At 46.4% G+C, this 13,302-nt stretch overlaps 2 protein-coding genes across 2 annotated transcripts in view; one reads left to right on the top strand and one right to left on the bottom strand.

The window, feature by feature from the left end:
• PBK (PDZ binding kinase) overlaps nt 1–9,034 on the bottom strand; it is a 58,665-nt gene extending 49,631 nt beyond the window's left edge. The window contains exon 1 of the mRNA XM_077489220.1: nt 8,778–9,034. Within this exon, the coding sequence (XP_077345346.1) occupies nt 8,778–8,859 (82 nt within the window). The 5' untranslated portion in view covers nt 8,860–9,034. The remainder of the gene's footprint in view (nt 1–8,777) is intronic.
• Nucleotides 9,035–9,756: 722 nt separating this feature from the next.
• LOC143986816 (coiled-coil domain-containing protein 63-like) lies at nt 9,757–11,115 on the top strand. The gene has a single exon (XM_077485225.1). The coding sequence runs from the start codon at nt 9,757–9,759 to the stop codon at nt 11,113–11,115; it is 1,359 nt and encodes a 452-aa protein (XP_077341351.1).
• The last annotated feature ends 2,187 nt before the right edge of the window (nt 11,116–13,302 follow it).

The raw sequence follows: 13,302 nt of genomic DNA on the forward strand, positions 1-13,302 counted from the left end.
GAGACCCCCCACATCGCCCACAGGGCACCGCTGATCGGCCAGGAGAGCAGGAATTAGATGCCATGGACAGCCTCCCTCCTCCGGACCCCTCAGACTGCCACCAGGATAGAGGTAAGAGGCTTGCCTCATCCCCCTGCAACTCCCCTACCAAATCACCTCAGGCTAAGAAGCATCATGGCAGCTCCTCAGACACAGATCCTCACAGCGCAGCTCATATGTCCTCACTAGCCACTATACCTGTCACTGATAACCCAGTCTCGGAGAGTATACTGAAGTCTATGCTCCTTACACTACAAAAAGACCTGCATAGAGAATTGCAGATATCTTTATCACAAGTACATGACAGGCTTGACTGCTTGGAAGACAGGATGGATTCCACAGAGGAGCATTTGTCTGACATGGGCAAAGCGCACAATGAGCTTTTGGATGCCCATGAGCATCACTCAGAAGAAATTCACAAAATTAAGCTAAAAATGGCAGACCTCGAGGACAGGGCCAGAAGGAACAACATTAAATTCAGAGGGGTCCCTGAGGCAGTCCCACCCAATGAGCTGAAAAAATACATACAACAGCTTTTCACTACATTAATCCCTGATTTGTCTCCACAAGACTTGATAATAGACCGTGCACATAGAATTGCCAAACCAGATCACCTTCCGGCGGACACACCACGGGATGTACTAGCCAGAATTCACTTTTTCCACATAAAAGATCAAGTTCTTTATACGGCCAGAAACCTCAAAGCCTTACCAGCGCCTTATTCCAAAATAGCGTTATTCGCTGATTTCTCCCCAGCTACTATGGAATTACGCAGAGCTTTTATGCCGGTCACTTCAGTTCTCCAGGAACACAAAATTATATATCGATGGGGATTCCCCACCGAACTCTTGGTGACATACCAACACAAAATTATCTCCAAAAGACGGATATAAGAAGCTGACTAACTGGGGCCTGTTACCTATCCCCTCATCTCAGCACAGGATGAACAAACAGAATACTCCTCCGGCACCGCCATTGCAACACCGAAGGAATGGAATAGATAAATCCTAACTCTCACGTCAGGACTATATGTCCCCAGCTTAGTGATCCCCCGCTAGGCGCACTGTTTGAATTTCACTCCCCTAGTTTATAGTGTGCCAAGCACACTAGGTTTACAAGTATTATACCTGAACTGTTCGATCACCTTACGACTTGAACTTTATACTGTAATATACTCATTGTCAATCCTTGCCACCACTGATACGCGAGTTGTAGCAACTGTTTTATATATATATATATAGCTAATTTCTAACAAATACATAACTAAGGGTGGTGGATTTCTTAATATACGAAGCGAGGTCAATTGTCCACCACAATACCTAGTTGTACAAATATAGTACTATTTTGTTGTCTGTTTCCTTTTTTTACCTTTTTTTTTTACTGTGCCTCGCTCAACTCCTGCATCCTACTCACAAATACACCAAAAGAAAGCGAAAGGAGGAGAGAAGGGGTACGGAGAGAAAAATACAGGGAGAATAGAGAGAGGGGGCAGAAGGAAAAAAGGTTAAAAGGGGGGAAAAGATGCCAATCAATATTACCTCTATTAATGCGAAGGGGCTTAACTCCCCCTTTAAGAGAAATTTGCTATGGAAAGAAGCCGGTTCCTATAATACGGACATTTTATGTGTCCAAGAGACGCATTTCGCCAAATCTAATCCGCCGAATTGCAAAACACAAAAAATTTGCTCATTACTTCTTCTCCCACAACAGTAAAAAGAAATGTGGGGTGATGATAGCAATAAGCGCCACAATCCCATATATCCTTCACCATGTAGACACCGATGATGAAGGTCGTTTTATAATCTTATCCGCTACCACTGATAACCATCCAATGACGCTAGTAACCGTCTATGCACCTAATACCAACCAAAAGTCCTTTTACAAAATGCTGAACGCCAAGCTGGAACCGTACCGAACTGGTGCGCTAATATTTTGCGGGGACTTTAATGATACCCCCGATCCTGTCTTAGACTCCACCAACCCAGCTAGAAAGAGACCATCCGCGCTTTCTTCATTTATAAATAAAGGGGATCTCTATGATCCCTGGAGATGTATGCATGATGTTGAGCGAGACTATACTTTTTACTCTCATACTGGAAGCTCTTACTCACGGATAGACCTTTTCCTCACTGATAAGCGCACATTGCTGACGGCCTCGGAAACGCGTATTGGTCTCATCACTTGGTCAGACCACGCTCCAATCACGCTCAAACTATTCCCACAACGTGACTCGCCTAAGCGTTCCCCCTGGAGACTGAACTCATCCCTTTTAACTAATCCAAAATATGAGGGGAGGATCAAGTCTGAGATTGAGAGCTTCTTTAAGACCAACATTGACTCTATTGAGGATCAGTCTATGATCTGGTTAGCGCATAAGGCTTTTCTACGAGGTCTCCTCATGAAACTTGGGGCGCAGGAACGAAAGAGACGAACATTAGAAATGGACACAATGTTGCAACAACTTAAAACTTTAGAGGCCAGTAACAAACATTCACCTAGTCCCGCATCACTCAAAGCGATAAGCGACCACAGACGCAAGCTCAGCGAACTCTTACAACATAAATTTGAACACTATATCAAACGATTAAAACTACACTCCTACGCCTTTAGCAATAAATCTAGTGCCTTCCTGGCAAAACAAATCAAGCAGCGACAGATAAAGGCAAAAATCCCATTCCTAGTAAACGCACAAGGAATCAGAATGACCAACCCGTTGGACATAGCCAACACATTTGCAACCTTTTACGATAAATTATACAACCTGACTAACTCAGAATCCTCCATCCCACCAAACCCAAGAGATATAGCGGCCTTTCTAGAATCCATCCATCTCCCGTGTCTGACCCCATCTCAAATAGCCGACCTCTCGACCCCCTTCACAACAGGTGAAATTACCAGAGTCATCCAAGCCCTCCCTATGCACAAAGCCCCGGGTCCGGATGGATTTTCTAACGAATACTATAAACAATTCCAAAACACATTATCACCTCACCTCTGCAAAACATTTAACCAATTCGCCACTTCCGGAAAAATGCCCGCAGAATGTCTTGAAGCATTGATAGTAACTCTCCCCAAACCGGGTAAATCTCATGAAGCCCCAGAAAACTATAGACCCATCTCCCTACTGAATACAGACACTAAATTATATGCAAAATTGATTGCCCTCCGACTCTCCATAGTCATGCCACAATTGATACACATTGACCAAGTCGGCTTCATACCAAAAAGGCAAACATCGGATGGGACCCGTCGATTTATAAACCTCATTCAATGGGCAGAGCTTCACCGAATGCCTTCTCTGCTTCTCTCTTTGGATGCAGAGAAGGCATTCGATAGAGTACACTGGACATACCTGGAAGCAGTCCTGTGTAAATTCGGCCTCTCAGGCACATTTCTGAACGCTATTCTCAGTCTTTACACGACCCCAAGCGCAAAAGTGTGGACCTCAGGTGTGACGCCCGACCCATTCACTATTTCCAATGGCACGAGACAGGGTTGCCCGCCGTCCCCCCTGATTTTCGCTATGGTCATGGAACCCTTAGCCCAAAAAATTAGAATGGCTCCTCAAGTTAAAGGACTGGTCATAGGGTCCACCGAACACAAGATAGGTTTATACGCAGACGACGTCATAATATCCATTACAGACCCAATAAACTCAGTGCCAGCAGTCCAAAATATTCTTGATGAATTCAGTGCAATTTCATTATACAAAGTAAACCATAGTAAGTCATTTATGTTATCGATCGGCCTCGATAAACAAACCATACAACACGTCTCTAACACTTCCTTATTCTCTTGGTCCAAAGATTCGTCCCTTTCGTACTTGGGAATTCGGCTGACAACACCCAGTAAAAATATTCTACGCCTCAACTTTGCAGACCTCGTGGAAAAGCTTAAAAAAAATGTCCTTTGAACTATTGCACCCCTTTGTCTCCTGGGCCGGTAGAATTGCATTGACAAAAATGTTTCTACTCCCACACATTTTATATTTATTTCGCACAATATCAGTACCATTCCTCTCATCACAGCTCAAGTCACTCCAAGCCTTGCTCAATTCCTTCATATGGCAACAGAAAAGGCCCAGAATAAACAAGCAAAACCTAATGACTCCTACGAAAATGGGGGGAATGGGAACACCCAATATCAGTCTTTATTATAAAGCAGTCACGCTGGCCCAAATGAAACAATGGTGGGATTCGGAAACTCCCCACAACTGGTCCCAAATAGAAGCAACGGCATTGGACAAAGATTTAAAACTCTATCTCTGTGCCTCACTACTTGCTCCCTTGCCCAAACATTCCCAATTGGACTCAATCACGGCATCTTTAAGAGTATGGTCGGCCCTCCCACAAATCTCAAAAGGGATCCCACACGCTATACTACAACATATACCAATACAGGCTATCTCAATTGTAATTCCGGATCTCCAGTTGAGCGCATGGACAGATGCAGGCATTCAAACTATAGGAAACCTCTTTAATATGTCCAGCCTCTTGTCATTTGAAAAGCTGAAATCCAAATTTGGTATCTCACCAAGAACTTTCTTCATGTACCTCAGGATCAGATCTCTTCTGAACAAAGTAACTTGGACTAAAAAGGACAAGATGTTATCACAAACATTGCAATTTTTCATTGTCAAGAACAACAACTCCAAGGCCATTTCATTCTTTTATGGCCTACTATCACGGGAAGCGGAGAAACACACACAAGCTCAAATTCTACAGTGGGACAAACTCTACCCAACCGCTTCACCAACATCTCAATGGTATCAGGCACTGTCATTGCCTTCAAAACTATCTTGCTGCACATCGCATTGGGAGTCTCTACAAAAACTGTTCCAGCACTGGTACTTCACTCCAAGCAGACTTGCCAATATTTACCCCTCGGAATCTAACCTTTGCTGGAGGAATTGCGGATTGCCAGGAACTCTTCTTCACACTTGGTGGGAATGCCCCTCCATCACGCATTATTGGGAACAGATAACAAAACTGCTCCAAGTCAGCTTCCCCGCGACAAGGAACCTATCTGCTCTTGATCTCCTCCTGGGCCTGATGGTCCCCACATGGCCCAGAAAAACCCAAACCGTAGCCACCCATATACTCATAGCCGCAAGATTGGCACTTGCTAGAAAGTGGAAGAAACCATCTCCCCCCTCCATTCAGGAAGTGATCACAATTCTAAATGATAATTTTAAATTAGAATACAGCTTCGCCAAGGCTCACATGACTACAGGAAAATTTTACAAAAGCTGGGAGTCCTGGGTCAAGGATCCCAGAAGCATAGAGCTGGAATGACTTCTCGGTCACATAATACGTAGGATTCCTGCACCTCCTACTGTAACCCATTGCACCCCCATGTATTGGCAGAATTGTATTTCAAATTTCCTGCACATAACTGTGCGGAAGCACCCAACATCAGGTTCTAGTTCTTATGTAATCAACTGTGATGTACTGTCGACACTATAAACTAGGGACCTATGTTGGTAACTGTGTTTTTTTTTTTTTTTTTTTTTTTTTTTATTATTATTATTTCTCCCCTTCTTTCAGTTAAGTTCTAGGTTTTTCCTGCATCGACTTATAATGCACACTCGGGAAGGGGTTGTCTGCCGCCTCCAGACACAGTTAGTTCCCAGATGGGGTGTCTGGAGTGGCATGACACCGTTCTCAGCCTTCCTCCCAGCAATTATACTGTGCTTCACTGTTGAAATAGTTCGCAACTGTTTGTATTCTGATAACAAGTATGTATCGGTAACCGATTTTCAATCTACTGATGTATGACACCGTTCAATACTTATTGTTATTCTGTAAAACTACAATAAAAACCGTTAAAAAAAAAAAAACACAAAAAAATAAATAAATATTTTTTTCTTTTTGCTAGAATAAATATTCCCCAAAAATATATAAAAAAAAACATTTTTATAAGCGTCTATTGATTGGTTTACGCAAAAGTCTACAAAATAGGGGATAGTTATGGCATTTTTATTATTTTATTTTTTTACTAGTAATGTCAGCGATTTGGGATTTTTATCAGGACTGCAACATTATAGCGGACACGCGCGCCCCTAGTGCCCGAATATGGAAGCAACGTAACATGACGGCGATTCGCACAGCCAAGTCGTGTTTCCTCAGTACAACCGCGGCGGCTAGTCGGCAAGCCGTTAACTACTTTCCACCGGCGCTACAGAAAGACTGTTAGAGCGCGGCCTTCCAGTGGTGGGAGGGAGACCACAGATGTCCTCCCGTGATGGTGCCGCTCACGTGCCCCCTGCAGCGCGCTCTCCAATCATCGAGTTCTTCGCACTCGGCTGATCACAGAACAGGGTAAAGGGCCAATCGCTGCGTCACTTTATCACATGATCACCTCTCAGCCAACAGCTGATCACGGAAGTAAACAGAAGCCGGTTATCTGCTTTTTTTATTCTCACAATCAGCAGAAGGAGAAAATAAAGCAGCCAGTAACCAGCTTCTGTTACAGGGACATCGGTCCCAATATGTGCCCATCAGTGCCGCTAATCTGTGCCACCCACCAGTGCGTTAATCCTTGCCCGCAAGATTCACCTATCATTGCCACTAATGTGTGCCCCCTACCAGTGCCTCATCAGTGTCACCCAGCAGTGCCACTGTGTACCCACCAGTGCCTCATCAGTGTCACCTACCAGTGCCACTGTGTACCCACCAGTGCCACTGTGTACCCACCAGTGCCTCAGTGCCACCAATGTGTGCCCACCAGTGCCACCAAAGTGTCACCTACCAGTGCCACTAAAGTGTGCTCACCAGTGCCTCAGTGTCACTAAAGTGTGCCCACCAGTGCCACTAATGTGTGCCCACCAATACCACTAAAGTGCACCCACCAGTGCCTCATCAGTGTCACCTACCAGTGCCACTAAAGTGTGCCCACCAGTGCCACCTACCTGCGTCACAAAAGTGTGCCCAGTGTCAACTACCAGTGCCACTAACACAGGCCCACCAGTGGCACCTATCAGTGCAGGAGAAAAATTACCTGTTTGCAAACTATAACAAGTATGAAAAAAAATGATTTTATTTTTTCTTAAACTTATCAGTGTTTTTTTTTTGAAGCAACCAGTAACCAGCTTCTGTTACAGGGACATCGGTCCCAATATGTGCCCATCAGTGCCGCTAATCTGTGCCACCCTTCAGTGCGCTAATCCTTGCCCGCAAGGTTCACCTACCAGTGCCACTAATGTGTGCCCCCTACCAGTGCCTCATCAGTGTCACCTAGCAGTGCCACTGTGTCCCCAACAGTGCCTCATCAGTTTCACCTACCAGTGCCACTGTGTACCCACCAGTGCCTCATCAGTGTCACCCACCAGTGCCGCCAAAGTGTGCCCACCAGTGCCGCCAAAGTGTGCCCACCAGTGCCGCCAAAGTGTGCCCACCAGTGCCGCCAAAGTGTGCTCACTGGTGCCTCAGTGTCACTAAAGTGTGCCCACCAGTGCCTCATCAGTGTCACCTAGCAGTGCCACTGTGTCCCCAACAGTGCCTCATCAGTTTCACCTACCAGTGCCACTGTGTCCCCAACAGTGCCTCATCAGTTTCACCTACCAGTGCCACTGTGTACCCACCAGTGCCTCATCAGTGTCACCCACCAGTGCCGCCAAAGTGTGCCCACCAGTGCCGCCAAAGTGTGCCCACCAGTGCCGCCAAAGTGTGCCCACCAGTGCCTCAGTGTTGCCCACCAGTGCCGCCAAAGTGTGCTCACTGGTGCCTCAGTGTCACTAAAGTGTGCCCACCAGTGCCTCATCAGTGTCACCTACCAGTGCCACTAAAGTGTGCCCACCAATACCACTAAAGTGCACCCACCAGTGTCTCATCAGTGTCACCTACCAGTGCCACTAATGTGTGCCCACCAGTGCCACATCAGTGTCACCTACCTGCGTCACAAAAGTGTGCCCAGTGTCAACTACCAGTGCCACTAACACATGCATGACCATGCAATCGTCAACAGCGTTGAAAGATGAAAATTGGCCTGGGCAGGAAAGGGGTGACTGGGGGGGGGGGGGGGGGTTACTTTGGCAAGCGCATTTCATGTCAGCGTATTTCTTCAGGGGGGTATTTTACAGACAGATGCATTCCGTCCCCCATCCCCCCCGCCATACATTGAAAAGCGCTGCGTAAACTGTTGGCGCTATATAAATCGTGTATAATAATCCGTTTCAGTAGTATTTACCCCCCGCGCTGATCGCAGTATAGTGCGTCCGTGTAGATGATGAAAGGAGGGAGTCACTGCACTTGTTGCCAGGATGACAAACGGGGCGCCCCCCGGAGGAAGGTGAATGCTGTGCGGTCATGTAATATGGACAGATCACCACCGGGTACTTTTCCATAGGGGGACCAATACACTTCCCACCAATCACAGATCTCTTTGGCCCCCTTGTAGTGTTGTACACGCCATGTGTTGGTAATAGTTCTGGTAACAACACTTTGGAAGGGGATCATTTCCTGTTTTGTTTAGGAGACAGGAAGTGAGGGGAAATCATCCAATGGGGACACTAACTCTAGTGACACTTTTTTTTCAGGGATTTCCTCCGACTTCCTATGGAGACAGGAAGTGAATGGACATCTTCCCAATGGGGACACAGGCACCCACCGCACACCATGACATCCCAAGCTGTGTGAATGGGGCCCTGTACCTGACCCTGAGGTCTCCATGGTGACAGGCTCTGCCCCTCCCCCATCCTTCTATCACCCACGCACTACAAGTCTCAGCATTCCTCTCACCAGAAGACTTCCTCCGGTCCGCCTTCAGAGGGGTCTTGAATGCCTCGGCCGACACAGGCCCGTCACCGCTGCGCCCCGACATCCCGGTGACCAGCCAATCACCTCAGCCGTCCCTCCATCTCCCGCGCCTTATTTTCAAATCGATTGTCGACCTGTCAGAATGTGTAACGGAAGTGACGTTTCGTCGCCGCCATCTTGCTACACTCCGCACGCCCCCACAGTAAGGATACACTGAGAAGGGGGGAAGCGGACATCTTGTTACACCCACCGGAGTTTTGCATTTTTACACATATTTTATAACAGTACAGTGAGTTTATATAGTGAAATGCAGGACTTAGAACTCCGTCTACCTGGTTGGCTGTTGGGTTTTAAAAGCAGCGGCAAACCTGCTCGTCTCACAGATTTTCTAATCTGACAGAAGTTCGCTTTTTTAAATTCAACATCTAACTAGTCAGGCGCAGTTCTAAGTCCCGTGTTTCACTATATAAACTCACTTTACTGCTAAGAATGAGTGTAAAAAGCAAAACTCCGGTGGGTGTAACAGGATGTCCGCTTCCCCCTTCTTACTGAGGATGAGTGCGGGTGTAGCAAGATGGCGGTCGCCTAAACCTGCTGCTGAGAAAACGTGCGTTGTGCTCACGTGATCACTGCGTGCTCGCACCATTCAGCTTGTTTTTTTTTCTTGGTCACGTGACTGCTTACTTGTGACGTCACAGTATGTCAGGCGTTATATAAGGCAGCTGGCCAGAGTCCTGAGCAGAACGGCTGTGCTTTTACAGAGATCAGACGTGTTTAGTGTTTAGCTGTTGTGTATACACTTGTAGGAGCATTAGAACTACTTGTTACTTGCTTTTAAAGTGATATTTCAGATTACTTTTTCCTAACAGGATAATAATTTTATTGCTATCACATAATAAAACTAAAAATGCAACCAGTTAGAGTGTTGCAAATGCAAACCGACCCAAGGATTTCCGACATCATGAAGTTGGACCAACTACAAGCGCAACTCCGAAAAATGGAAGGGGCGAGGAAGCGTGCTGATCACCTGAATTTAACCCTCATAAAACAGGGTAAGATAATGGATGCGTTACAAAAAGAAAACCACGCGCTCACTCAAACACTCGATGCCCTAAAACCAAAAATCAGGGTGGAGAAAACCGATCCCGTCCAAGACATCAAAAATCGAAAAGAAGCCATCGAGTATTACGACTCCGCCATCCAGCGACAATCAAACTGCATTGCCAGACTGGACCATCAAATCAAGGAAATGGAGGGGAAGCTCGCCAACCAGAAGAAGGCAAACGCCCTCCAAGCATTAAAACCGCAAACTGATGTAGAAAAAAAGGTCAGGCACATGCAGGACGAGCTTCAGCGCATTGAAACCGAAATTGCAAGGACGACCGCCCAAATGAAGAAGAACAGGGATATCGTCCAAGAGCTGTGCCTCAAAAAAGGCCCAGGTTACAGGCTACACCGCACCATGTTCCAGGAGCGCCGGGAACTAAGGGAAGCCACTAGAAAGATAAAAAGAGAAACAAAAACGTTGCAGAAAGAAGAGAAGGAGCTGATTTCCAGAGGTGTGGCTCTGAAACGGAAGGCAGATAGAGAACTTTCTGAGATGGATAGGACCATCAGGAGGCTTGAGGAGATCGGTAGGAAAATCAGAAAGTATGAGAAGGAAACTCAGGTCCAAAAAGTCACACAGAAAATATTAGTGGGTCCTGCGGTGTTAAAGGGTAAGACTGGGAAGCCAGAGACAAAGGCAAGAAGAAGCACCATGGCTGAGGAAAAGAAGAGAAAAGACAATGCAGAAACCCTCAAACATTATGAAGCCGCCTATAAAACACTGATGGCAATAACTGGGCAGGTGCGGGTGAACGACATCATAGATTACTTTAAGAAAATGGAGAAGAAGAACAATGACAGTTTTGACTTTGCCATTCATCAGGTCGATGAAATGGTAAAACTTAAAGAGGATATCCAGGTTCTTCAGGATGACATTCTTCACCTGAAAATCCAGGCGACGTCACGGGAGGCCCAAATGTATGAAGACCAATATAACCAAAGCTGCGCTACTGTAGATAAGTGGATAGCGGTAGTAGATGGGGTGTTTGGAAACATCGATTGTGAGCTTTCGCCCTTTGTAGGGAAGCTAAAAGCAAAAGATTTAACGTACCGGGATACTTTAGAGTACTTTGAAACCACTGAGAGGGAGGTTAGTAAACTCCTCCGGGTACATCATTATCTGGCAATCAAAGACAAGAATAACAATGAAATCGGCCTGCGTCCAAAGGTGGGAGGCTCTTATCCTGGTGCTAGGATGTCTCCTCCCAAATAATTCCACCAGATATGACAGATGGATATGCCATCCACTGATGACCACCAGTGGTGGCCCGTCCATAGGGGGCACTCGGGTACCGCCCCCCCCCCAAGCTGTTAAAAAAAGAAGAGTGACCGGGCGCCAGACATGTGGCAGTCTATGCGAAGCTTCCTAGCCTGCAATCAGTTGGCGCAGCGGGGACCGGAGAGGACAGCGGGTGGTGTTTGTTTCCTCACTGACATGGAGAAGACACTCGTTACTTCCAGTTTCCAGTCCACAGTGGGGGGGGAGTCAATCGGTGGATTCAGAGGAACGGAGCAGCGCCTTTGAAGTTAAGGGCTGGACGGCAGTGGCGGGCTGGGCAGGGATGCATTTGCCCCCTGAGCCGATCTGATGGCTAGTAAAGAGGGGAATTGTGCAAACTAGGGGAAGGGGATTGTGTAAACTGAGGGGAGATTGGGCAGACTGGGGGGAATTGTGCAGACTAGGGTGAAGAGCAGTCTGCAAACTTGGGGGGGGGGGATTTGGCAGATGGGTAAAGGGGGTTGTGCAAACTGGGGGGGTAATTGTGAAGACTGGGGGGAGGGGGAATTGTGCAGTCTGGGGGAAGATTGGGCAGACTGTGGGGAATTTTGCACACCTGGGGGGGTGTAATTGTGAATGCCACTGATGACCCTGTGTCTGGGTCTTATGGTCAGCCAGTAGGGTGTGTGCCCAGGTGCACACAACCCATATAACGAGGGGCTGGTTCTCTGTGTGCGTCCAGGGAGCCAGAAGCTGTGTGTATTGAAGGGTTTCAAAGGTGTGTGCGTCCAAGGAGCCAGAAGCTGTGTGTATTGAAGGGCTTCAAAGCTGTGTGCGTCCAAGGAGCCAGAAGCTGTGTGTATTGAGGGGCTTCAAAGGTGTGTGCGTCCAAGGAGCCAGAAGTTGTGTGTATTGAAGGGCTTCAAAGCTGTGTGTGTCCAAGGAGCCAGAAGCTGTGTGTATTGAAGGGCTTGAAGCTTTAAGGAGACCAAAGTTGTGTGCACCCAAGACTGTGGGCCTGGAAGATCTGGTGGTTTGAGGTACGAGTACCTAAAACAGCAGTGCTGTTGAAGAGTAGCCAGGTGGGCTTACATTTTCAGTTTTGTTTGAATGACGTGTAAACCCCTGTGTGGGATTCCTTTGTGGATTTATGGACTGTTTTGTTTTGTTTGTTCATTTAATAAACGTGGGCTACCAGGCCCTTAACTATAAATGCCTGTCTGATATTGACTCACTACATAAAAACATATCACTGAGCTGAACAATCCCCAATGTCACACCACCCAATAGAATGCGAGGGACTGAAGGACACTGCCCTGGCTATCCCTTTTATTGATTTATTCATGTATTATTATAATTTATATTCTTTTTAATAATTTTTTTTAGGGTTAGAGGTTAAGATTAGAGTTAGGGGTCAGGGTTAAGGCTAGGGGTTAGGGGTAAGGATTAGAGTTAGGGATTGGGGTTAAGGTTAGGGGTGAGGATTAGTTAGGGGATAAGATTAGGGGTGAGGATTAGCGTTAGGGATCAGGGTCCAAATACGGAAAGGTTTCTTCACAGTAAGAGCTGACTACAGCATCCATCGGCCATCCATCCTGGGAGTGAGAAAACCCGAGGCACATCGTGCATGTCAGATTGTCAGAGCAGTTCTCCATCCAGCAGTCAGTGGCACAATGATCCGGACTCTGTGTTTTTAGTATCTCATCCATCCAGCTGCACATGTTTGGGATGGGAAGAGATAAGTCCCTCTTTTAATCCTTTTTTTTTTAAATAAAAATTGCTTGGAACTTACTACACTAGAGCTGTTGCGCTGTCTCCCCTCACCCCTCAAGGAGAAAAATAAAACCATTCAATAACCAAAAGAACCAATTCCAACAAACTAAGTCTGATAGGCCAAAAAGAGAAGCAAAAAAAGGGCATTTTGGAGAAGTATGTGGATGTTTGGGGTGGAACATGGGAGGTGTAATCTACAATATCACGCCATATAAAGGTATGGTTCCCATTAGAACATTCATACAGATACATACATTAAATTATTCCAAGATTTTGTTTAATGCAAAAGTAGTCTGGGCACCGGATCTTAAGCAGTGTAGCACCCTCCTAGTTAGGTTGCTAGGATGTAAGGTAAATTTAGTTCTTTTTGTAATCAGTGGAGCAGTTGTTGATTTCTTTTGGCTGTTC

This window comes from Lithobates pipiens, unplaced genomic scaffold, assembly GCF_037356315.1.
Source record: "Lithobates pipiens isolate NorthernLeopardFrog02 unplaced genomic scaffold, aLitPip1_a1.2 Scaffold_18, whole genome shotgun sequence".
Taxonomy (NCBI): domain Eukaryota; kingdom Metazoa; phylum Chordata; class Amphibia; order Anura; family Ranidae; genus Lithobates; species Lithobates pipiens.

Coding starts and splice junctions, on each gene's coding strand:
- LOC143986816 (XM_077485225.1), top strand. CDS start 9,757: ATGAAGTTGGACCAACTACAAGCGCAACTCCGAAAAATGGAAGGGGCG.